A 27,653-nucleotide genomic window follows, 5' to 3' on the forward strand; every position below is an offset into this window, starting at 1 on the left:
CACTGAGGCTTGATGGTGAGAGCCTCATCAGCGAGAGATGCAGCTTCTTCCACTGTCGCTGGCTCCTCTCACGCACCCATTCCCGGATCTCAGCAGGGCACTTGAAGTAAAACTGCTCTTTTAGGATAACCTGGAGAAAGGTCTCCCAGGTTAAGGCCTCCTCTGCCTCCAGCCAGCGATGACATATTTGTTTGAGTCTATGAGCATATATCTTAAAAGATACTTCCCCATCACAGGCTAAAGTACGGAACTGAGTCCTGTAAGTGTCTGGCGTCACAGCATAATGTTCTAGAATAGTCTGTTTAATCTCCACATACTCATGGTTCCCCCGAGGGTCCATAGCTCTATAGGCTTCGGCAGCTCCACCCTCTAAGAGCCCCACCAGATGTCGGACTCGCTCCCTTTCCGGGACTTCCATTAATCGACACTGATGCTCAAAGTCCTGGAAGAAGCCCTCAATGTCACCTGCAGCCTCATTAAAGGGCTTGAAGTCTTTGCGGGACACTCTGGGGAGTTCCCTCATGGTGGGTGCTGGGGTTACAGTCTGTCTGGAGCTTCTAGCTGCTTCCAAAGCGATCTGCCTCTCCAGCAATGCCATCTCCTGAGCTCTGTCCTCGGCTCTGTGAATGGCCTCCCTCTCCCTCTCCTTGGCTCTGTGAATGGCCTCCCTCTCCCTCTCCTGAGCTCTGTGAATGGCCTCTCTCTTATCGTCTATGGTGGCCTCCTTTCCCAGCAATGCCAACTCCTCCTCCACAACCCACTGACTTTTTTGGGTATTTACCTCCGGCTGCAGTCTTTCCTCCATTTGCTGCGAGGATCCTTCCTCAGCGTCATCTTGCAGGCGAACTCCTTCCAAAGCCTCAATTAGCTGCTCCTTGGAGAGTCCTTTAAAACAGACTCCTACTTCACGGGCCTTTGATTGTAGGCTCCCCAAAGTCCAGTTCTTGTACTCTGCGGTGCTGGTTCCCGATGTTGGGCCATTGTCCTCCATTCCTTCTGCTCTGATCCCGCTGCTTGCCACCAGTTTGTGACGGGGTGTACGGCAGAGCAAGAAGGGACAACAGGCCAAGGGATGATTCCACAGATTTATTATCAAGAACGCTGGAACAACACATGCAGGTAGATCTACAGAGTCCACAATTAGTCCAACGGAACAGGTTCGGGGGCACCTCCCGATAATCCTTGTGCCAGCTAACAAAGCAATAGTCCACACGAGTCCAAGGGATCCCAAAACAATCTCATGAATGACGAGATATGTCCTCAGCTAAAGTCTCGCCCCGTTCGCTTCCGCAGTCACAGATGGACATGGGGTCTTGCCTCAGCTAAGAATCCCCACTCCTTCTCCTTTTAGAATTAACTCACATCTGATCTCAAAATAAGAATGGATTGTCTGAGCTCCTGGGATCCACCTTCTATTCAATGGTTGGGTCCATCAGAAGATTCTACACTGGTTGGCTCCGCTTAGTCTACATGTAGTATGTACATTTGACTAGCCACCTGCTGTGAGGAAGAATGGCTATTCCTTCACTAGTTGACAAAGCTTAATTACATTATAGCTTAGGGCTGCAAGTATTGGGGGAAGGAGACATTGTTACAGGTAAACTCCCAGCACAAGAAAATACATAAATTACAGCTAATAGAAACCAGAGAACAGTTACATACATCAAAGGGCATATTATTCAAATACAGGACAGGGTAAAAGTACATATCATGACATGCGCCTGTTGACATCAGTCTCCAGAGAAACGTTCAGGATGTCAACTTTGTCAGAATCAAACTTCTAGGTCAGCCTGATGTTAAATGAATTACGATTAAGATATGCCATAAAATCCTCGAGCTGATGCACCATCCCATTCCCACAAAAACAGAATGTCAGCAAAGAGAGTATAACACAGCGTATGTCCTGGTAAGAACTGTCCCAAAAGTTAAAAAATATATGATGATAGAAGATCTCAGTAGAGTAACATTTAGTATATAATAGGGGCTGAACTTACCAGTAAGAAAAGGCACAGACCATGGACTATGTGCACGCGGAGCCTGGTGTGGGCGGGATAAGCTTTCTCACCTCTGCTGCATTCTAAACCTAAAAGGTCTGATTGTGTGAGAATGGCTGCCCCCAGTAATCTAACTGATACAGTACGTTGTTGGATTCAGCTTCTCTTTACCTACATTAGCTGCTACCAGATGAGGTTTGAGGTTGCAAAAACCTGCTGACAGATTCTCCTGAAGTACACTGGTCCCTTTATCAGTGTAGAGCGCTTGCATTTAAGCTTTTGAATATGACTACTTGACATCTTGCACCTTCGTCTCTTGTAAACTATTTTAACATTACGTGTAAATAACTGCCTGCTCATTTGCTTTTGAATAGGCTGTAACTGGATGTATGAATTGTAATTTTTTTTTTTTTTATTATTCTGGTTATCTGAACTAATATGCACCCTTCACTGGTCAACAGCATTTTTGGTGCCAAAGATATTTCATCGAATTTAGGGTATTTTTGGGGTGCTGATTCTGAATATGTCATCAGTTTTGCCAGATTGGCTCAAGTTTTTGAGATTTTTGGTATCTTATTTATAGCACTTGTTGGTAAATGCGACGCATCATCTCATTAATTTCTTTGGATTAGTACTTGAACTGAGCAGTTCTCAATATAGTTTTGTGTTAATTAGTGTTCTAAAAGTTTGTTCATAGCTTGATTTTTGCACTAACTTTATGTTGTTGTCTGTTTTCCAGTGAAAAGCATGAACTCATCAAGAAGAAGTTGTCTTAACGATCCAGACTCATTCTGTTACATTTGTGGTGAATACACACTGCCAAAACATAGAAGAAACATAACAGACTTCGTAAAAAAAGTGTATTTTGCCTATTTTGGGGTTATGCTTGGGGACCAAGACAAGTTTTGGGCACCACACATAGTGTGCAAAGCATGTATCGAATTATTACGAAAATGGAGCAAAGGACAAAGAAAAAGCTTCAAATTTGGTGTTCCAATGGTGTGGAGAGAGCCAAAAAATCATCATGATGACTGTTATTTATGGTAAACACAGGTACAGGCACATCTTCACAATGAGGGACATGCCTTCTTGCAGATTCCATGTTACTCCCATTTTCGTTTCTTATGCTTATTGAATCCTTGCACTTGCACTGCACAGAAATAACAGTCATCATGATGATTTTTTGGCTCTCTCCACACCATTGGAACACCAAATTTGAAGCTCTTTCTTTGTCCTTTGCTCCATTTTCGTAATAATTCGATACATGCTTTGCACACTATGTGTGGTGCCCAAAACTTGTCTTGGTCCCCAAGCATAACCCCAAAATAGGCAAAATACACTTTTTTTACGAAGTCTGTTATGTTTCTTCTATGTTTTGGCAGTGTGTATTCACCACAAATGTAACAGAATGAGTCTGGATCGTTAAGACAACTTCTTCTTGATGAGTTCATGCTTTTCACTGGAAAACAGACAACAACATAAAGTTAGTGCAAAAATCAAGCTATGAACAAACTTTTAGAACACTAATTAACACAAAACTATATTGAGAACTGCTCAGTTCAAGTACTAATCCAAAGAAATTAATGAGATGATGCGTCGCATTTACCAACAAGTGCTATAAATAAGATACCAAAAATCTCAAAAACTTGAGCCAATCTGGCAAAACTGATAGCATATTCAGAATCAGCACCCCAAAAATACCCCAAATTCATTAAAATATTTTGGACACCAGAAAAAAATTTTTTTTTTGCTGACCTGTGTTATCTGTGATTTGGTCCTGTGTATATGTATATGTATATATATATATATATATATATATATATATATATATATATATATATATATGATCACTAGGTGCTTTACTTTTGGCTGTATACTTTTTATTGGATAATTTCCCACACATTGACTCACGCTCATTTGTAGTGTAATTTATCATAACTTTTACATTGTGATTGTAAGTATTTCTTTCCTTCTGCTGATCTTACCTTCCCACTGTTTGAGTCCTCTTTCTTTTTTGTTGCCCTAATTGTTTTTATTGGTTTTTGAACTACAGACATATAGCTTATAATGTATGGAGGAGGCAAACCTCCTAATACAATTCATCCAATTTTATAAAAAAAAAGGGCACATATAGCTATTTAACCTAGTAAAACAGATTTTCTTCCAACAGTATATATAAATTCTGGATAAAATAAGACTGATAATAGTATGTTGTCTAAAACGGTGTGAGATCAAAAAGATATTAAGGACTCGATGCCTCAGCTCCTCTTGCAAATTGCTGTATCACCACTGATAAGAGAAATCTCATTAGAAATGGCCTTAATGTATACTTTCTGCTGTTGTTTTTTTTTTAACCATTGTAAATAGTTTTTTCCTTCCTTTTGAAAATCAATAAAAATAAAAGATACAGTAGATAGGAACACAGTGCTAACCAGCACTAATTCTTCCAAAGGAAACCTAGCGGGAGACATGGTTTATGTGACTTATCTTTAATTGGCTATTACGTTATATAAATTAAGTTTCTTATCCCTTTTAGACCTGGCATTACTTTTTTTTAACCCCTTAGTGATTGGGAATTTCTCAGTTTTTGTACTTTAATTTTCATTTCCTTTTCTTGCAAGAACCATGACTTTTTTTTTATTTCTCCATAAACATAGTCATCTGAGGGTTTGTTTTCCGCAGTACAAGTTGTAATTTTGACTGACACCATTCAGTTTACCATGCTGAAACAGCAAAAAAAATTCCTAGTGTGGTGCAATGGGGGAAACAACGTGATTGTAATTCGGCTTTTGATTTAACATCATTTATTATGTGCTAAAAATGACCTGACAGTATGATTTTTCATGTCAGTATGCCAATAACTTTCTAAGGTGTTTTTGGTAGGAAAAAAAAATAGTCAAAAATGTATAAAAATAATAATAAAACAAAATTGTGTTGCCATTTTCTGGGCCAGGATGTATGAGGGCTTGATTTTGCGTGCAATCTTTAATTTTTATTGTTGCAATTTTGGGTACATACTATGCTTTGATCTTTTTATTGCATTTTTTGTAGGGAGTACAGCGCTCCCCAAAAATCTTTTCAGTTTTGTCTTTTTGGTATAATGTATGGTTACATAATTATACAAATTGGTAGATGTAACCTTTTTGTCGATGTAAAGTTAAAAGAATTATATAACTTGACTGGCTTTTTTGTCGATTAATACTTTTTATATGATGGCAAAGTTGTAGACAAATAATAATGAAAGTTATATTTTGTTCTGGTTGCTTATCTTTCCTTTTTTCCTCAAAGATCTTTGTGTGAAAAGTCACAGCATTACATAGAAAAACATAATCCTCTGCAATAATGAAGCCAGTCTCTGATTCATGCTGCCCATGTATTAATTAGATGAGTTTTTAGGTACCTTAGTGCATTTGTAGAAAAGTTTCGTAAGTCATCTCTCCATCAACGAGCCAGACAAATGGCATTTCATTGAATTGATGATGAATAACACTAGCAGTTTGTAGGTTGTGTGGCAACGCATCCTAATACATTGCACTGCGTTTCAGGCACGGGAACAATGTTCTGATTTAGCTGTTGGTGTATCAACAGTAATTGCTATTCCAATCTACCCGTAAGTGTAGCCGTATGTACTCTATAACCATCAGAATGAAGTACCTTCTGGCTGAAATTAGTATCCACAAAACTCCGCTCTATCTTCCCTTCAGTCTGACTTTGCTCTCTTTTTCATAGGTATTTTTGTGCTTTCTTCTGTATAGACACTGGGGGATTTTTCTATTGCTATAAATTTTGGATGGTTGTAGGTAAATTGTTGATGCCGAATAAAAAGCAGACAGTTTCTTGATTGTTTTCTTTACCAGCTGCCTGCTATATTAGTTGTACAGATTATACAATAAATATTAGTCAACCAGGCTAGCTTAAAAGCAAACTATAATTCTTACTCTATGTAATTAGATTTTTTTTTATATAGCGCCAAGTATTATTTGAAGATGCAAGGAATTATTTTCAATGTCCTTTATTTTCTCCTCTAGGCTTCTAACTCAGAATGTTGGATTGCTCTATGTTGGAAACTACGAACGTCCATTTTCCCAGATAAAGGTATACTATATTTAAGTGACCACCTTTTATAGTTCAATATCTTGTTGATATATAGTGCTGTGCAAAAATGCTGCAAAGTAAGAATGCTTTTAAAAATAGAAGTGTTAATGGTTTATTTTTATCAATGGAAGTAATGCTAAGTGAATATACAGATGAGAAAGCCAAGTCAGTATTTGGCGTGACAACCTTTGCCTTCAAAAGAGCATCAGTTCTTCTAGGCATGCTTGCACAAAGTCAGGGGATTTTGTAGGATTACAGTCAAGTGTGCAAGTGTCCAATTATATCAAGAGGTGATCAGGATTATCGCTTTCATATGTAGGTTGAAACAGTCAGTAACTGACACAGAAACAGCAGAGGCTTAAATTGGTGGAGGGACAGCCAAACTCTGCTACAAAGGTGAAGTTGTGGAAGATACTTTTATGTCACGAGTCCTACACCATGGCAAGACACAAGGCTGTCATTCAGCATCAGCAAGGTCTCTCCCAGGCAAAGATTAAAGCATGCCTGGATTTCACATTTTGCAGTTTTAGCTCTTTTGAGCAAGCACCAAAAAATAAACAACCATGAGAACCATAAATGTCCAAGGAACTTATTGCAGCAAATGAAAGACATATCATGATTCCTTAGAAATCAGAACTTATCTAGCAATGCCATTCACTCAGAACTGGCAGCAACCACTGGGACCCGGCTGTGTCAATCTAATGTTTGAGAAATGTTCTTTATGGAAGAATTATGGCCAAAAAGCCATACAGTTGAAACTAGAAGTTTACATACTCTATATGAAAAGACACACATGCATGTTTTTCTCAATATCTCACAATAAACCTTTCCCATTTTAGGTCAATTAGGATTACCATAATTATTAATATTTTACAAATGAAAGAATAATGAGAGAGATAGAATGTTCTAAGGCATTTTTATTACTTACTGCAAAGTCAGAAGTTTACATACACTAAGATTACTATGTCTTTAAACAATTCTGGACTGCCCATATAATAATGTCTTGTGCTTGGAAACTTCTGGTTTTTTTTGCAACATCTGAGTTGACTAGAGAGACACCTGTGGATGTATTTTAACCCCTTTCCGACATCAGTGTAATAGTACGCCGATGTTGGACACCCTCCCTTTGATGTGGGCTCCAGCAATGAGACCACATCTTTTCCTGGCACATGTCAGCGGTTTTGAACAGTGTATTAACGGCTGTAATGACATAGGTCATAATGTGTAGAGGGGAACATACATACAGGGTGGACTATTTATATGGATACACCTAAATGGGAATGGTTGGTGATATCAACTTCCTGTTTGTGGCACATTAGTATATGGGAGGGGGAAAACTTTTCAAGATTGGTGGTGACCATGGCGACCATTTTGAAGTCAGCCATTTTGGATCCAACTTTATTTTTTCCAATGGGAAGAGGGTCATGTGACACATCAAACTTACTGAGAATTTCACAAGAAAAATAACGGTGTGCTTTGTTTTAACGTAACTTTATTCTTTCATGAGTTATTTACAAGTTTACAACCACTTATAAAATGTGTTCAAAGTGCTGCCCATTGTGTTGGATTGTCAATGCAACCCTCTTCTCCCACTCTTGACACACTGATAGCAACACCGCTGAAGAAATGCTAGCACAGGCTTCCAGTATCCACAGTTTCAGATGCTGCACATCTCGTATCTTCACAACATAGATAATTGCCTTCAGATGACCCCAAAGATAAAAGTCTAAGGGGGTCAGATCGGGAGACCTTGGTGGCTATGGGCAGCACTTTGAACACATTTTCTAAGCGTTCATAAACTTGTAAATAACTTGAAAGAATACAGTTACGTTAAAACCAAGCACACCATTGTTTTTCTTGTGAAATTCTCAATAAGTTTGATGTCACATGACCCTCTTCCCATTGAAAAAAATGAAGTTGGATCCAAAATGGCTGACTTCAAAATGGCTGCCCTGGTCACCACCCAGCTTCAAAAGTTTTCCCCTCCCATATACTAATGTGCCACAAACAGGAAGTTGATATCACAAACCATTCCCATTTTATTTAGGTGTATCCATATAAATGGCCCACTCTGTATGTATGATCACAGTTCCCCTCTACACATTATGATCTATGTCATCACAGCTCTTAATACACTGTATATTGCCCCCACAACTTCCCTATACACAGAATTATGTCTCCAGAGATCCCTTCTATACAGTGTGATGTTCCCACTGCTCCCTTATATACAGTATAATGCACCAACACCTCCACTATAAACAGTATGTTGTCTCCACTGATCACTTCTATACAGCTCCCCTATACACAATATAATACCCCCAAAATGTATGATGCCCCTAGAGTAGCCCCCACACTGTATGATTGCTCCCATTCTGTATGAGGGCCCGCATAGTAGCCCCTACTCTGCATGACTGCTGCCTTAGTAGCCCCTACGCTGTATGAGGGCCTTCACACAATATTAAAATAACAAATAAAACATTATACCCACCTAACCTCAGTGAATCCACTGGCATAGAGCGGACAGTCCAAGGATATCATTGTGCTGAGTTACGCACAGGACATGAGAATCCTAGCGCGATTACATCATCACGTCTTTCTGTCTGCTACAGGCCGAAGTCCTAAAGCACCCTGTGGCCTACAGAATGGAGAGCGGTAGTGAAGGTTCTCTACTACAGAGTTTAAGGGTGGTGGCCGCTCTGCTTGGGCCTCTCCGAATCAGGGGCTTGGACAACTGCTCCCTCTGATGTCCCATTTAGCTACACCATTATTTAGAATGAAGTAATATTGTAACTTAAAGGTATATTTTACTAGAGGATGGAGGAATAGCAGGTACTTGAGGACTACTCCATAAAACATATGTAACTAAATATAAATAGAATTAATGAACCATAAATTAGTGACTGTTTTGATATTACAAAGAAAAAAAATTCAGAGTTGAAAAAAACCCAGTGTCTATATCATACTATGTAAGCACTAATTTCACACCTGAATTGGCACACCTAAGGCTACTTTCACACTAGCGTCGGGCTCGGCCCGTCGCTGTGCGTCGGGCCGACGTTCCCGACGCTAGCGTTGTCTCCGCCGCACAACGGGGGCAGCGGATGCATTTTTCCAGCGCATCCGCTGCCCCATTGTGAGGTGGGGGCGGAGTTCCGGCCGCGCATGCGCGGTCGCAAAAAGCGGACTGTCGTGAGCAAAAAACGTTACATGTAGCATTTTTTGCTCCCGACGGTCCGCCACTGCACGACGCATCCGTCGCACGACGGGTGCGACGTGTGGCAATCCGTCACAATGCGTCGCTTCATGTTAATCAATGGTGAAAAAACGCATCCTGCAAACACTTTTGCAGGATGCGTTTTTTCGGCAAAACGACGCATTGTGACGGAATGCAGTTAACGCTAGTGTGAAAGTAGCCTAACACTCAAACCAGAGTTAGTATACCAAATTTAAATTCGACAATGAATATGTGTAACCTTTCAAAAATGTATTATTTCCTGATTTATAGTAACATATTCTACTTTATTCTATATACTTCTTTCTAATACCTATTTATGCCATGTTATGTGACGTACACACTCATACACTGCAGGCATAGAGTCTAATCATTATTCTAACCTTGAAGTCACTTTGTGCTAGATTCTGCACTTGATTACACAGGTCATCTGCCTCCTAACTGAACCTTATGTTTTCCCTTTACAACAGCTGCTATATCTCTTTAGGGAGTAACTTTTAATGATTAATCCACATTTCTATCATTATAGCGATACCCTGTGACTATGTGAGTTTGGATCTTTATCAGAATGTCGGCTGCGTTTTTATTCAGCCACTTTATGACTAGAGAAACATCCCAAGACAACGTGTTTTGCTTTATATGTGTTCTTGTATAGGAGTTGGAATCAATGATCAATGGTGTAAAGTCAATAGTGTTTGCATAATTATTTAGGCTGGATTAGAGATTTAAATTGGGGTATCAAATGTGACAATAATGCACATTATATGTCCTTTAATTTTATTTACTCTGTTTTAGAGCATTGTTTCTTATTAGTTTCCAGTTCTGTTTGTTGGAGAAGTGATGACACAGTCAGTGCCGGGCGTGGTTATAGCCACTGCTCCAGCCCGGCCTCTAGGACTAAAAGCCGAAGGCTGCCAGGTGGAATAAAGTTCATTTCCTCCCTGCAGCTAGGCTTTAAGTGCAGCAAGCAGGCAGATCTGGAAAGCTATTAACCTATAAAGCACCCATAATATCATACGAATGACAGTAAAAAAGAGCTGCCCACTGTAAATAGTATATAGCAAGGTTCTGACAAGGAGAATAAGGACGGATTCTGAACATATTATTATACTGGTATGTGTACCAAAATCAAGTTTTACATGTGTTAGATGAGTGAAACAAGAACATGTTTTTATATAGGTTTCATGTGAAAGGACCGGAATATTTTTCATTACATTCCATGAAAGTTGCAATACTAAATTTATTAATCTCTTAGAAAAAGAAAAACCTATGCAATCTGGCAATTACTGATGAAATGGCAACTTGTTTTTCTGCAGTTATAGGAGTTGCCCAGAACTTTATACTTATGGCCTATCTTTAAGATGGGTCATCAATGTCACAACGGTGGGGGTGACACCTGGTACCCCTGTTGATCAGCAATACTTGGTGCCCCTGGTGGCTGGAAGTGATCAGTTGCAAAGTTGAACTACCCAGCTCCGGGTGTTGGAGCGTCAGGGTTTGAACAGTTGAGTGATGTTAATTTATCTCATTTTCTCCATTATGTGATCTCTGAAAGAAGCCCTTTTAATAGAGTTGATGCTTCTTGTAAATACGTAGTCATTTCAAAGTATGTTGTAAGTGATTTTCTCAGATTCTCTCAATGTAAAAAGCTGTTTTTAAAAGCTGGTAGAACACAATGTATTGCCCTCCAGCAAGTTCCAAAGTTTATTATTTAACCTGTACTAAATCCATTTAAAATGTCAAAGTTTCAGTCCTGCTTATAGTGACCTTTTAGAGTACCGTATTTTCCGGCGTATAAGACGACTTTTTAACCCCCGAAAATCTTCTTAAAAGTCGGGGGTCGTCTTATACGCCGGGAATCGTCTTGTACGCCGGTGTATATGGTGGGTGGGGAGGGGGAGTGATCCTGATGACGAGGGGGCGTCTCACAGGAAAGTGAGTAATCCCCATTACCTTATCCTAGCGGTGCAGCGTGGGGGTGTCAGTGCTGGGAGCGGCGGCGGCTGCTGTGTTCTGGTGCGGCGGCTCCTCTTCTGTGTGGGGCCTCTGTGCTGTGGGGTGGCGGCGGCAGCGGCGTATCTTTATCCAGTTGGGGCTCCTCCGGCATCTCCTTAGCCCTGGAGGCCCCGCCGCAACTCCATCGTTGCAATGTGGTGGCCTCCGGGAAAATGGCCGCTGCTCAGATTCAGATCTCGTGTCCCGAGATTTCGGGACGAGATCTGAATCTGAGCAGCGGCCATTTTCCCGGAGGCCACCGCATCGCACCTATTGAGCTGCCTCCGGGAAAATGGCCGCTGCATTGCACCGATGGAGTTGCGGCGGGGCCTCCAGGGCTAAGGAGATGCCGGAGGAGCCCCAACTGGATAAAGATATGCCGCCGCCACCGCCACCCCACAGCACAGAGGCCCCACACAGAAGAGGAGCCGCCGCACCAGAGCACAGCAGCCGCCGCACCAGAGCACAGCAGCCGCCGCCGCCACTCCCAGCACTGAGACCCCCACGCTGCACCGCTACGATAAGGTAATGGGGGATACTTACTTTCCTGTGAGACGCCCCCTCGTCATCAGGATCACTCCCCCCCCCCCCCCCCAAAAGGCACATATTCACCGGCCCTATAAGACGACATAGGGTGTATAAGAAGACCCCCGACTTTTAAGAAGATTTTATATTTTAACTGGTAAAGTTGGGGGGTCGTCTTATACGCCCAGTCGTCTTATACGCCGGAAAATACGGTAATTGAATAAAAACATTTTCACTTAAGCTTCCTGTATACTTGTTTATAAAGTAGGAAACATTGTAGTTTTCTGACCTAGAACTTTCTAAATGCAAAGAAAGTGAATAAAATAGACTGACGCTAAGGCCCCGATTCAGCAAAGCAATTACATCAGACTTACGACATAACTCACATTGAAAAGTCACTGTATTTTTGTGCAATGCGGAGTTGGGCATTTTCACAACAGTTTTACCGAGCTCTGCCAAAATGGGTAAAACAATGACGTGACACCACAGTGTGTTTAATTTATGAATGATGGTATTCCTTACTCTAGTCCTTGTGAGGGATTGGAGTGAGATTTGTGGCAAGGTGCACGCTACTTCATACCTGATGTGTGAATAAAGACTGGTGTGGAAAATGCCAGTTTTGATGAATCGTGCCTAAGCGTTTTCTTGCTCCTTGGCATAAGCTATGGAGTTATGTGGAGTATGGGGACATTCCCAATGGGGACCTTACCCAGATTATATGTTATTCTAACTGTCCTGAAAGTAAACACCCTTTAACCCCACTTCACTATATATTTGGTTTCTGTAGCCCATATGACTGTAAACAAAGAAAGGTAAGAATTTTCCAACTAAGAACGGATGAAAATCCCTCAAACAAGAATTGAAAGACTCTTGGCTAGCTACTAAAAGCAGTTACAAGCTGTAATATTTTCAAAAATGAGCGCTACTAGGTACTAACCATGCAGAGTGCCGAAACGTTTTCATCTGCCTATTTTTCTTTTTGTAATTTTTAAAAAGTAAAAATGACCATTTTTACTTGTGTAAAATACAAATGAAATGCGTAATTACTTTAGGCCTTTGGAGATCATTTCATCTTCAAGTTGCTTAACTGTTCACAATGACAGTAATTTTATCAAGGTGTGCCCAAAAACTTACATGTCGGTGTACATATGTTTAAGCTATAACTGTCTAAGAATCATAAAAAAAGAGAAAAGTTATTCATCTCACCCTCCTAACGGCCGGCAATCACCGGAAACACGGTGTACAGGAGCACTTGGTAGAATCAATCCCACACAAAAGGTTCATCAGTGTATATTCCATAAAAAGATTATCGATCGGTCTATACGACATGGGAATTATTACGCGTTTTGCAAATTTTGAACTCTCTGGCTCTTAGTCATAACATGGAATATATACTGATGAAGATGGAACCTACTGGATACGAATGTCATTGGCGAACATTCAGAGCTGATATGTTTTATATAAGCTTTACAGTTTTATATTGACCTTCTAGATATACCTACTGTATGATTTCTGTCAAATAGGGAAAGTATTGACAGTTATTATTAAACGGTCTATCCAATCAGATACATTCCCTTCTGGATTAGACCTGCCTCTGCAGTCAGAGGGACCGGGCATCTCCAGCTAACAATTTTAAACACCTAGGTCACCCAAACATAAAGCACTATGGCCAAATATGTTGCATGATATCCATTTAGATACATTGATGGCTCATGTACATCAGAGCGAAAGTCACCCTTACAAATTGGCTGGAGCAGAGGATATCATCCACTATTGGGAGCTAAATTTCTAACAAATCCAATCCCTTTGCAACAGACAAGGTAGTATCTAGTGCAATGGTCCCCAACTTGTGGCTCAAGAGTCACATATGGCTCGCAGGCCCAAGATATGTGGCTCACAACTGTCTGCCAACTTGGTGCATTAGCAACAGATCTACCAACCAGTTGTGAAGAAAAGATCTCCAGGTGATGACTTTCGTAGGTTACCCCACACAGAAGAGCAGATATGGATGTAGTCAGAGGGGTGCTTGAAGCTGGACATAATAGTATGGCGAGTGTGCCTGATATGGGAATACTGAGTAAGGGTAAAGTAGGAACCCTTGGATATACGGTATGTATACTGCATATATGGCAGCAGGGCACAAGGTCTCACTTTGCTTTCTGTGTGGAAGCTTTGGCTATCATCACCCTGGTCATTGTCGGTTCTCAGTGTATGTGTGTGGGGGAGTGCTGGATGTAGCTTACAATGTAATAAACGGTTGGGGGGCACTGATCAGGTGGTTTCCAGTTATCATTTAGGATAAATGACTGGAGTATATAGTGTGCAGGTCTAGTCGTATGTTCTGACCTCAAGGCCTCCCTCAGTTACATGTAGTCCCATTGCTTTCATTTCCAGCTATAAAGGCAGTAGCCTGACATTGTCATAGTCTGTGCTTGAGGTTGCAGGACTGCGTCCTTTTAATAAGCCTTCAGTAAGCGATCCACATGATGTACTGTACACTTTATTTTTATATGCAGGGAAATGAGGATGAAGCACTAATTTGCATTTTAAATCAGCGGATTAGCCTTCATTAGCCCTTGGCTGAGGTTCTGTGCTGTCTTACTGTTTTTCCTGTACAGTCCTAGTTTAGGATGTAGATGGAGCTCCGTGATAGTCTTATGGGAATAGTTAATCATATGGCTGCAGTTAATTATTCTTTTAACATCATTATGCTCAATTAACATACATATATCAACTGCTGCAGCCACATGCTAGGAAGTAATGTATGTTACAAACAGCTGGCACATTAATAGATGCTGCTTATTGCTCTGTCCCTTTATTTATCTTGAAATGGAGTAATTGCATTAGTAAATGTCTGAGTAATGTTCTGTTCCATGCACATGAGCAATGGATGACATTTCCGCAGCTCACTGTTCTGACCGGCACGCCATCCCGGTGTAAAATGCTCTAACCTTGCCCCTTAACTGGGCACAGACCGATGATCTGCTTGTAAAGGGCACATCATCATTGCCCCACAACTCCTGGAACCTTCCAGACATGCTGGATAGGACCAAGAGAACGCGCTTGTTATTTTTAGGTGTGTGGAGTGATGCATTTCTGCGCGGTATAATTAACTACCTACACAGTTGCTGACTATTCTGGATTACATTCTAGGAAGTAAGCCAACTAACACAGACCTCCTCCATCTTTTTTTTTTTTTTTTTTTGCTGTGCGTTGGTGCTTTTTCTCATATTTGTGTTTGCAATTAATTAATATTATCAGCATATTCCACTGCTTTGACAGGAGGCGGTGTTCGCTTTTTAACCCTTTATGATGTGTTGCAAGTAAAATCATACATTCTGAAGTGTCCACCAAGACTTTGTTCTTCATCGCTGGATTTCGAATAGTATTACATATCTATGTTTGTTTTTCAATGCGGTAGCACTTTTAACAGCTTGCATGTTGAATGTGTCATCTCGTAGCATATTCCATTGCAATTACCTGTACAAGTTGAATCCATTCACTGGACAGGGTGTTTCCTGGAAAGCTTTACAAGAATGTGATTTTTTTTCCTTTCTTTTATTAGACTTATAAGCTGTTCTTAACTCTGATGTATTCATATGTAGGGATTTATGTTGCAAATCATTTTCAGTTCTGTCAAAAATATAATACCTATGTTCTCGCTCTTTGACTTTCAGCTTCTTGGTTGTTAAAATAAGATTGTAAAGTAGGTAAAAATACTTCCCTCCTGTTTGAATTCAAATCTCTAGTGTGATTTATCGAACACAATTACACTGGTGCGATAGGTCTGCTGCTGAACCTGTAATAATCCCACCATGCTATCACAAATGTTCAAGACCATATATTTTAGTGCTGCAGGATGTGGTAAACATAGTTATTAAGTTTTGTCAAGGAGTTGGTTGTGTTCATATTCTTACTTATTCTTTTTTTTTTTGCTGGAATTAAATTTAACAAGTATTTTTATGCAGAAGTAGGGTAATATTTTCTGAAAACATATATGAATTATAATTCCAATGGAAGAGTCAAACACCTCTGTGTTGTTGTGAAGGAATTTATGAATTTAGAACTGATTTTGCTGGAGGTAAACTGGTATATAACTATATACAGTTGTGAGGTGGGTCAGCCTATTCCTTACAGATGAACATTTGCAGACAGGCAGTTTCTCAGTGTGATATTGGCTGCTTTCAGGTTCTCTCTCTGTGGAGACCCTCACTCAGTTACACCTCAGTGGCTGAGCTGTTTTCTTCCCTCTGAGGAGACTTGCCCTCCCAGAAATGCAGTGAAAATCCTCTTACAATGGCGGCTGTCCACTGCCTTCCCTTCTATCTCTGTGTGGCAAGGTTCAGATCCCTGTAGAGACCTGTCTCCTGTCAGAGTCTCACATAACAGTCTTTGCTGCCATCACCATCCTTTTCTGACTGACTCAAATCTTACCGCCTCATAACAGTTACCTCCTCCACATAACATGTGACTTTCCGAGAAGCAGTCATTGGTTGACTGCATTGTCAATACTCCTTCCCATAAAACTCACTAAAACCTTTACTGATGTTGTCCCTGTAAGGAAATTCACAATTAAAACAAGCAAAGAAATGGGGATAACATAGGAAAAACCACATACATTGAAAATGCAGAAATAACGTAATAGAAAAAATACTTCTATCTCAGAAACTTTGTGATAGAGCAAAACTAAGCATATTTTTGGAATCCGCACATCAAACTCCATAAACAGACATATTACTGATGATTTTTTTGTGTTGACCAGTGTATGTTCTGAAAACATGTATGAATTATAATTCCAATGGAAGAGTCAAACACCTATGTATTGTTGTGAAGGAATTGATGAATCATATTGGACATAGTCTGTTTCATATCAGTTTCACATAATTAGCATTAGATACTCGTGATTAGAGATGGGCGAATCCGAACAGTAAACTACTGTTCGGGCACGGACACTGAACATGGACTTCACCATGAAATCCATGTTACTGTTCGGCTTCAGCCCCCTCCCCGAACACCGGGTGTTTGTCGCTCTGTCATGTGCATGACAGCGTGGCAAAACTGCTTCTGATTTGCAGTAAAATCATTACCGCCAGTCAGAAAGCCGTGGTTCCCACTCTTGTCAGATGACAGCGTGAGCCTGCAGCTGTGATCAGAGGTTTAAAGTTTACCTCCGGTCATTGGCATAGGCTGATGGGACTACTTCTCCCATCAGCCGATGCCTGCTGCCGCTAATAACAGCAAGAGCAGGAGAGGCTGATGGAAGTATTAATCGTACCTGCGCTCTAAATAAATATTTAAAAAAAAAAAAAGGCATATGGGGTACCCTGTATTTTTGATAACCAGCCAGGTAAAACTAACTGCGGGGGGCTGCAACCCTTAGCTGTCAGTGTTAGCAAGGCTGGTAATCAAGAATAGAGGGGTCCCCACGCTGATTTTTTATTTATTTAAATAAATAATTAAAAAATGGCATGGAGTTCCCCCATTTTTGACAGCTAGCCTTGCTAAAGCAGACTGGAGGCTGGTATTCTCAGACTGGTAAGGGGCCATGGATATTGACCCCCCCAGCTTCAAAATAGTAGCCCACAGCCGCCCAGAAAAGGCACATAATGGAGAGGCATATATAAGACACTTATCCATTACTAATCCTATAGTTATTTTGTATATAAGCACGCAGCAAGAATAAAGTCTTTTATTTGAAATAAAAACAACACACTTCCTTTTTTTATTTGAAAATAACAAACAGTTATAATTACCTAACAACCCATTCCTTTGAATCCCTTGTCTCCTGTAATAAAACTAAAATAAAAAACAATAGTATCCCTCACCTGTCCGACTTTCTGTCCCATGCCATAATCCGTAGGAACCTATGCTGTTGTTTTTAAATTATTTATTTAGAGCGCATACGCCGGCTGTTGCTTACTCCCATGAGTCACCACCTGCTCTCATTGTTATTAGCGGCAGCAGGTGTAGGCTGATGAGAGCAGTAGTCCCATCAGCTTGCGCTAGTGACCAGAGGTAAACTTTATACTTCTGATCACAGCTGCGGGTTCACTTTGTCATCTGACAGCGTGGGAACCGCAGCTTTCTGACTGGCGGTAATGATTTTACCGCCAATCAGAAGCAATGTTTGCCGCGATGTCATGCACATGACAGCATGGCAAACACTGGATGTTCGGGCCTCCTATTGTCACGGGAGTACTGGGTAGACTAAGGCTGGTTACCCGGGCCCCTGTGATATCCCTCAGGCTAGGGAAACCCTGTCTGTCCCTCTCCCAGAAGTTGCACTAAAGGTGTGCATGTCTGGGCCGCCAGGCCTGACCCTGTCTCCTGTTTCAGCCCTAAGCTGAAAGTACCACCCACCACCCAGTGAAGAGACCACACACCAATCCCCACAGAAAGCACAGACAGGGAAAACTGAAAAACGCACCATGCCGCAGTCACACAGGAATACACTATAATGTGCACAGGGCAAAACAAATACAAATATAGGAAGGAGAAATATGAGAAAGGATAATACACCAACAGATACGATATTCCTTCTCCTAGACCACCACTCCAGACCGAGATCACCAGGCACAAGACACAAGCTATAATCGGCGACGCCCCAAAGTCCAGCACAACTATTTAAAGGCCGTGGGCGTGACCTAGCCTCCAACCAAATTACCAGCTAGATTAACCCCAAGCAAGCTGTGTAAAGTCTAGCCAGCGCCACTGAGCGTGTAGTGGACGTAAGTGGAATTACCGCTGTCTGTCGGACGCCCTAGTGTGAACAGCGTCCGACATGACACCTATTCAAGTGAATGGGGTCCGGGTTCGGGTACCGTTCTGGTACCTGAACCTGAACTTTTTTTAACCGTTCATCTGAACCCGGCGGACCCGAACATCCAGTTCACCAAGTCAGTTTAATTAATTTTGCTTTACAGTCTACTGTCACTTTTCTTTTCATGCATTCATTAAGACAAGTGTGATGTGCGCAGGCCCTGCTCCAGGACTTTGTGGGTGCTCTGTCGCTGCAGTCAATGTAGGCCCTTTTGGTTTGAGTCCACACGTGGTTTGGATCTCTAAACAAATTGATTTGGATTCTGCAGCAAAATCTGCATGTGTTCAATACCTATTTTGCTGTAGATTGTGTTGAGTGGATTTCTGCAACACTGTACAGTGAGCATGCTGCTGATTTAATAATCCACATCCAACCGGTAAATTGTTGTTTGGAATTGGCACCAAATCTCTACTGTGTGTATGCATTTCTATTCTGTAAAAATGACTCACCCTTAAAGGGGTTGTCTGGCCTTAAGCTACAAGTCTGCAGTCACTCTGTGTGCCTGCAGAATCCGCACATCATGCACACTGCACACGGTGATGATTCTCCGGTGACAGGAGAGGGTGGCAGTGTCTGCAAGTATTTACTTTGTATACTTCCTGCCATATTCCGACTAGTCGCTTTCGGCCTTGCTCAATACACTTGCATTGAGCAAGGTTGTGCACGTCTAGTTGGCAAGTGACCATATGTAAGCAAATTACATACTAGCGGTCCCGCTCCCAACGCCGGAACTGGAGAATCTTCACAATGCACAATGGGTGCGATGTGAGGATTCACAAGTTGGCAGTCACATTAAGTGACTGCATGCTTGTAGCCTAAGAGACTGAGCACTTGTAGCCAAAGGCTAGACAACCCCTTTAATATTTTTGCCTGATATATGGCATGTTCTAAGTTTGAGACTTAGGATGACCTGATTAAAAGTTTTATTTATAAAAATGTATATATCGTATAAAGTCTCACAAAAGGTGATGATCTAGTAGGTGGGTACAGTAATAATCGGTGCATTAACTGTTACTGCTGCAGAATCTCCAGAGTTGGTGATTTATCGGAAATTACATGTAATATTTAATTAGCTATTCAACATGGCATTTCATATGCCAGCCTTCAAGAATAGTCTGTTGGCATAAGAAGTGCAAAATTCAATGAGAGATGCATGTCATTTAATGAATTTGGCACGTTTTCAGGATGCTATGTGCCAGAATTAGAATTATACGGAATCTGTGGGTCTATGATTGGCCATACTGCCAAGCCACTTCTTTTTTTTTTTCTGAAAATCGTCGGGGCTGGAACAAAAAAAATTACAACACATTTGCACAGCAAACTGTTTCTATATGTCAGAAAACTGCATAATTAGTATAGAATAAATTTGTACCTTCTACCTTTTATATGATACCTTGATATCTGCAATCTGATGTCTTACTCCAGAAAAGTCCAGATTTTTCTTATATGTAAATGAGCTGTTAAGAACTATGGGCTGGACATAGTTCTCCCTGAGAATCTGCGTCCATTTATTTAAATGAAAGGGGTTATTACCAGTGTAAAGGCCCCGTCACACTTAGCGACGCTAAAGCGATCCCGACAACGATACGACCTGTCAGGGATTGTTGCTGCGTCGCTATGTGGTCGCTGGTGAGATGTCAAACAGTGAGATCTTCCCAAGATCTCAAAATCAAAAGCGATGCGGCGACCTGTAGCGACCTGTACAACGATGTCGTTGGTCGTTGTGACCCTGTCACATGGCAGCTATTATGACGATTCAGACCTCGATGAGGGACGTCCTGTGTGACGTTGTAGTCAACGAGGTCGTTGGTAAGGTGTCAAACACAGCGATGTGTGCTACCCAGCGGGACCTCAACGATCAAAAAAAGGTCCAGGCCATTCCGACACGACCAGCGATCTCACAGCATGGGCCTGGTCGCTGCTACGTGTCAAACATAGCGAGATCGCTACTGAGGTCGCTGTTGCGTCACAAAACTTGTGACTCAGCAGCGATCTCGCTAGCAACCTCGCTTAGTGTGACGGGGGCTTAAGACATGTAATGATTGACAGTCTGCTCTCCTGATCTACTTGTCTCGCACTAGTAACGCCCCCTTTCATTTAAACGAGCATTGAAGGCAGATTCTCAGGGAGAACATTGTCTGGCCCATAGATCTTAACAGCTTATTTACATATAAGAAAACAATGGATTTCACATGTAAAGCGCCATGGAATAAATGGCGCTATAACAATAAATAATAATAATAATAAATGGATTTCTCTGGAATAAAACATCAGATCACAGATATCAGGTATCATTTTATTCAAGTTCTTATGACCTACATACCTATACAGACAGTTTATGAGGGTTGATCCTACTGTCAGATTCCCTTTAAAGAAGATTAAGCTAACAGCGTTTGACTTAGGGTACTGTCACACAGTGGCACTTTGATCGCTCCGACGGCACGATCCGTGACGTTGCAGCGTCGCTTGATTATCACTCCAGCGTCGTAGACTGCGGTCACACTTTGCAATGCACGGCGCTGGAGCGATAATTTCATGACGTAGTTGCGATGTAGAAGTCATACGGGACATTGGGAATATCGTGCACACCTTTGTTACACGCTGCGATCATGCCGCCACAGCGGGACACTTGACGACGAAATAAAGTTTCAAACGATCTGCTACGACATACGATTCTCAGCGGGGTCCCTGATCGCAGTAGCGTGTCAGACACAGCGATATCGTAACTATATCGCTGGAACGTCACGGATCGTGCCGTTGTAGCGACCAAAGTGCCACTGTGTGACAGTACCCTTAAAGGTTAAAGGGATTGACTGGACAGAGCATATTGATGGCCTATCAAAAGAAATAATAGCTGTGCAGCTCCGTTCACAATGTTTTCATCCAGATGTTACCAGAGCAAATATCAGCTGATTGGTGGGAGTGCTGACTGTCAGACCCCCACTGGTCTTGCATTGATGGCCTCTCATATGGACTAATTATCCATATGTTGTGCCCAGAAAACCTGTTTATCTGTAGCATTAATGAGGTTGGCTACTACAGTATATACTCAAGTATAATCCAAGGCACCTAATTTTGCCACAGAAAACTGGGTAAGCTTATTGACTTGAGTATAAGCCGGGTATGCAGTGTCCCCTCATCCCTGTCCTGCTATGCACAGGTCCCCCATCCTGTCCTGGTATGTATGGCTCCCCCTGTTGTATGCATGGCTCCCCCGGTCCCATCGTTGTCAAAAAGGGGACAAAAACTGAACTCGGAAATTATAGAAGTAAGCTTATCCTCTACTGTGGGTGAAATCCTGGAGGGCATTCTAAGGGATGCTATACTGGAGTATCTGTAGAGGAATAACCTCATGACCCAGTATCAACATGGGTTTACTAGGGACAGTTCCTGTCAAACTAATCTGATCAATTTCTATGAAGAGGTAAGCTCCGGACTGGACCAAGGGAACCCAGTGGACGTAGTGTATATGGACTTTTCAAAAGCTTTTGATACGGTGCCACACAAAAGGTTGATACATAAAATGAAAATAATGAGGATAGGGGAAATATGTGTAAGTGGGCTAAGAGCTGGGATAAGAAACAAAGGGTAGTTATTAATGGAGCACACTCGGACTGGGTCGCGGTTAGCAGTGGGGTGCCACAGGGGTCAGTATTGGGCCCTCTTCGTTTTAACATATTTATTAATGACCTTGTAGGGGGCATACAGAGTAGAATTTCAATATTTGCAGATGACACTAAACTCTGCAGGGTAATCAATACGGAGGAGGATAATTTTATATTACAGGATGACTTATGTAAACTAGAAGCTTGGGCTGATAAATGGCAAATGAGCTTTAATGGGGATAAATGTAAGGTCATGCACTTGGGTAGAAGTAATAAGATGTATAACTATGTGCTTAATTCTAAAACTCTGGGCAAAACCTTCAATGAAAAAGACCTGGGAGTATGGGTGGATGACAAACACATTTAATGGCCAGTGTCAGGCAGCTGCTAAAAAGGCAAATAAAATAATGGGATGCATTAAAAGAGGCATACAGTTATATGAAAAAGTTTGGGCACCCCTATTAATCTTAAGCTTAATGTTTTATAAAAATTGTTTTTTTTTGCAACAGCTATTTCAGTTTCATACATCTAATAACTGTTGGGCACAGTAATGTTTCTGCCTTGAAATGAGGTTTATTGTACTAACAGAAAATGTGCAATCTGCATTCAAACAAAATTTGACAGGTGCATAAGTATGGGCACCTCACCAGAAAAGTGACATTAATATTTAGTAGATCCTCCTTTTGCAAAAATAACAGCCTCTAGTCGCTTCCTGTAGCTTTTAATGAGTTTTTGGATCCTGGATGAAGGTATTTTTGACCATTCCTCTTTACAAAACAATTCCAGTTCAGTAAAGTTTGATGGTCGCCGAGCATGGACAGCCCTCTTCAAATGATCCCACAGATGTTCAATGATATTCAGGTCTGGGGACTGGGATGGCCATTCCAGAACAGTGTAATTGTTCCTCTGCATGAATGCCTGAGTAGATTTGGAGCGGTGTTTTGGATCATTGTCTTGCTGAAAGATCCATCCCCTGCTTAACTTCAACTTTGTCACTGATTCATGAACATTATTGTCAAGAATCTGCTGATACTGAGAGGAATCCATGCGTCCCTCAACTTTAACAAGATTCCCGGTGCCGGCAATGGCCACACAGCCCCAAAGCATGATGGAACCTCCACCAAATTTTACTGTGGGTAGCAAGTGTTTTTTTTTGGAATGCTGTGTTTTTTTGCCGCCATGCATAACGCCTTTTTGTATGACCAAACAACTCAATCTTGGTTTCATCAGTCCACAGGACCTTCTTCCAAAAAGAAATTGGCTTCTCCAAATGTGCTTTTGCATACCTCAGCCAACTCTGTTTGTGGCGTGCTTGCAGAAACTGCTTCTTTCGCATCACTCTCCCATACAGCTTCTCCTTGTGCAAAGTGCGTTGTATAGTTGACCGATGCACAGTGACACCATCTGCAGCAAGTTGATGCTGCAGCTCTCTGGAGGTGGTCTGAGGATTGTCCCTGACTGATCTCACCATTTTTCTCTGCCTTTCTGATGTTTTTCTTGGCCTGCCACTTCTGGCCTTAACAAGAACTGTACCTGTGTTCTTCCATTTCCTTACTATGTTCCTCACAGTGGAAATTGACAGGTTAAATCTCTGAGACAGCTTTTTGCATCCTTCCCCTGAACAACTATGTTGAATAATCTTTGTTTTCAGATCATTTGACAGTTGTTTTGAGGAGCCCATGATGCCACTCTTCAGAGGAGATTCAAACAGAACAACTTGCAAGTGGCCACTTTAAGTAGCTTTTCTCATGATTGCATACACCTGGCTATGAAGTTCAAAGCTCAATGAGGTTACAAAACCCAAACAAGTGCTTTAGTAAGTCAGTAAAAAGTAGGTAGGAGTATTTAAAACAAGAAAATGATAAGGGTGCCCATACTTATGCACCTGTCAAATTTTGTTTGAATGCAGATTGCACATTTTCTGTTCGTACAATAAACCTCATTTCAAGGCAGAAACATTACTGTGTCCAACAGTTATTAGATATATGAAACTGAAATAGCTGTTGCAAAAAAAACCAATTTTTATAAAACATGAAGATTAATAGGGGTGCCCAAACTTTTTCATATAACTTGTAGATGCTCATGAGGAGAACATAATTTTGCCTCTATACAAGTCACTAGTTCGACCACACTTAGAATACTGTGCATAGTTCTGGTCTCTGGTGTATAAGAAAGACATAGCTGAACTAGAGCGGGTGCAGAGAAGAGCGACCAAGGTTATTAGAGGACTGGGGGGGTCTGCAATACCAAGATAGATTATTACACTTGGGGCTATTTAGTTTGGAAAAACGAAGGCTATGGGGTGATCTTATTTTAATGTATAAATATATGAGGGGACAGTACAAAGACCTATCTGATGATCTTTTTAATCATAGACCTGAGACAGGGACAAGTGGGCCTCCTCTACGTCTGGAGGAAAGAAGGTTTAAGCATAATCACAGACGCGGATTCTTTACTGTAAGAGCAGTGAGACTATGGAACTCTCTGGCGTATGATGTTGTAATGAGTGATTCATTACTAAAATTTAAGAGGGGACTGGATGCCTCTCTTGAAAAGTATAATATTACAGGTTATATTTACTAGATTCCTTGATAGGATGCTGATCCAGGGAACCAGTCTGATTGCCGTATGTGGAGTCGGGAAGGATTTTTTTTCCCCAATGTGGAGCTTACTCTTTGCCTTCCTCTGGATCAACATTTTAGTGCATGTTAGGTTAGGCTATGGGTTGAGCTATATGGACTTAAAGTCTTCCTTCAACCTTAATAACTATGTTACTATGTTGTATGCATGGCTCCCCCTGGTCCCATTGCTGTATGCACGGCTCCCCCGGTCCTATTGCTGTATGTGTGGCTCCCCTGGTCCCATTGCTGTATGCACGGCTCCCCCGGTCCCATTGCTGTATGCACAGCTCCCCCGGTCCCATTGCTGTATGCACGTCTCCCCCAGTCCCATCGCTGTATGCACGGCTCCCCCGGTCCCATCGCTGTATGCACGGCTCCCCCCGGTCCCATCGCTGTATGTACGGCTCCCCGGTCCCATTGCTGTATGCGCGGCTCCCCCGGTCCCATCACTGTATGCACGGCTCCCCCGGTCCCATCGCTGTATGTACTGCTCCCCTGGTCCCATCGCTGTATGCATGGCTCCCCCAGTCCCGTCCCATCGCTGTATGCATGGCTCCCCCAGTCCCGTCCCATCGCTGTATGCATGGCTCCCCCAGTCCCTTCCCATCGCTGTATGCATGGCTCCCCCGGTCCCATCGCTGTATGCATGGCTCCCCCAGTCCCTTCCCATCGCTGTATGCATGGCTCCCACGGTCCCATCGCTGTATGCATGGCTCCCCCGGTCCCATCGCTGTATGCATGGCTCCCCCAGTCCCGTCCCATCGCTGTATGCATGGCTCCCCCAGTCCCGTCCCATCGCTGTATGCATGGCTCCCCCAGTCCCGTCCCATCGCTGTATGCATGGCTCCCCCAGTCCCTTCCCATCGCTGTATGCATGGCTCCCCCGGTCCCATCGCTGTATGCATGGCTCCCCCAGTCCCTTCCCATCGCTGTATGCATGGCTCCCACGGTCCCATCGCTGTATGCATGGCTCCCACGGTCCCATCGCTGTATGCATGGCTCCCCCAGTCCCGTCCCATCGCTGTATGCATGGCTCCCCCAGTCCCGTCCCATCGCTGTATGCATGGCTCCCCCAGTCCCGTCCCATCACTGTATGCATGGCTCCCCCAGTCCCGTCCCATCGCTGTATGCATGGCTCCCCCAGTCCCGTCCCATCGCTGTATGCATGGCTCCCCTGGTCCCGTCCCATCGCTGTATGCATGGCTCCCCCAGTCCCGTCCCATCGCTGTATGCATGGCTCCCCCAGTCCCGTCCCATCGCTGTATGCATGGCTCCCCTGGTCCCGTCCCATTGCTGTATGCATGGCTCCCCCCGATCCTGGCCCATCGTTGTATGCATTGGCTCATCCCCTCCCTTTCCTACTCACCCTGCTCGTGCCGTCGCTGCATCTCCGTTGTCCCGGCGCGGCAGCTCTTCCTGTGCTAAGCAGTCATTAAGGTAATGAATTTGCGCTCCACGCCTATGGGAGTGGAGACGTGTGCATATTCATTACGTTATTGAGCAGTACCACGTGACCGCTCTTCACAGGAAGAGCTGCCGACACCGAGACCATCGGAGATGCAGCAATGGCACGAGGAGGGGCGAGTATGATGTCTTCACAGCCACCAACTCCTGCCGCCACTCCCCCTCCCCTGCCGGCTTCCTGGACAATGACTCGTGTATAAGCCAAGGGACTGTTTTCAGCACACAAAAAATGTGCTGAAAATTTTGGCTTATACACGAGAAAATACGGTACTTATTTATTGATGGCACCATTTCTATAGTGGCCGGTCACTTCAGGTCCTCCTTCTGGTCATTTGAATAGGAGGTGGATCTGCAGATCCTGGGCACGGCCACTGTAGTTTTCACAGAGGTGCTGTGTACCAGCAGCATCTAAGAACTTTCACCCTCCTCCGATAATAGCTGCAGGCATGGGTGCCAGATGTCACACCCCCAACTATGCTGAGGATAGGCCATCAATATAAAAAAAAATAGCAGCTAGCCTCTTTTAATATGTTTGTTTCCGTCACAATACAATTTTACCTTTCAGTTGGTAGGATTAGGCATCTGCACTTATTGTGGGCAAAAATAAAAGTTTCAATATTATTAGATATCCTAATTCAAATGAGCTCTGTGCTGTTATATATTCCACTGTACACAGCAGAAAAGACTTTGTTCACCCCAGAGTCTTTCCAGGTTTGGGATGTAGCATGTAGTTTGCTAAAGGGGTTTGCAATTAGGTCAGTCTGCTGATATCCTGTATCGGAGAGTACAGTGCAGACAGATGGTGTGCATGCTATTTAATTTCTTATCAAAATACAATATTGGGATTCATAAAGAGCATTAAAAGCAATCCATGCCAAGACTGGAATGACTTAAGATTGCAAATTATGTTCACAGCATTTATTGAGAAACATAAGTGCTGTCAAAGTTAACATACTATTTGATCAGAGGCAACTTCTGCCATAGAGGGGTCACAAGTCAAAGGTAAAAAGTATAGATGGAAATGATAGCAGGAGATCTAAGGTTTAAGTGCAGTTCACTTCTATTAATATTCCTGACTGACGTTGCCCAGTAGTCATTTGCTACTTAATTGAATCTATGAACTAATGAGTGCACTTTGACAAGAATAGAGTAGCATCATAAAAGTGTGGTTAATGATGAAATGCGTTGTCTTAAGATATGAATACCCTCTGCCCCAGTCTCTTTTATAATAGCTCCATTGTTTTATATTTCTTTTTATGGTATCGGCATTATACTAAACCAGATTTCTGTACAGTATCTTTA

At 42.3% G+C, this 27,653-nt stretch overlaps 1 protein-coding gene across 2 annotated transcripts in view; it reads left to right on the forward strand.

Annotated features, from left to right (window-relative positions):
- Positions 1-27,653, forward strand: part of RNGTT (RNA guanylyltransferase and 5'-phosphatase) — a 587,560-nt gene that overhangs the window by 544,789 nt on the left and 15,118 nt on the right. For both annotated transcript variants that reach the window (XM_077289743.1, XM_077289744.1), the window contains exon 14: positions 6,023-6,089. In XM_077289743.1, the coding sequence (XP_077145858.1) occupies positions 6,023-6,089 (67 nt within the window). The remainder of the gene's footprint in view (positions 1-6,022; positions 6,090-27,653) is intronic.

Source organism: Ranitomeya variabilis, chromosome 2 (genome assembly GCF_051348905.1).
Source record: "Ranitomeya variabilis isolate aRanVar5 chromosome 2, aRanVar5.hap1, whole genome shotgun sequence".
Lineage (NCBI taxonomy): Eukaryota > Metazoa > Chordata > Amphibia > Anura > Dendrobatidae > Ranitomeya > Ranitomeya variabilis.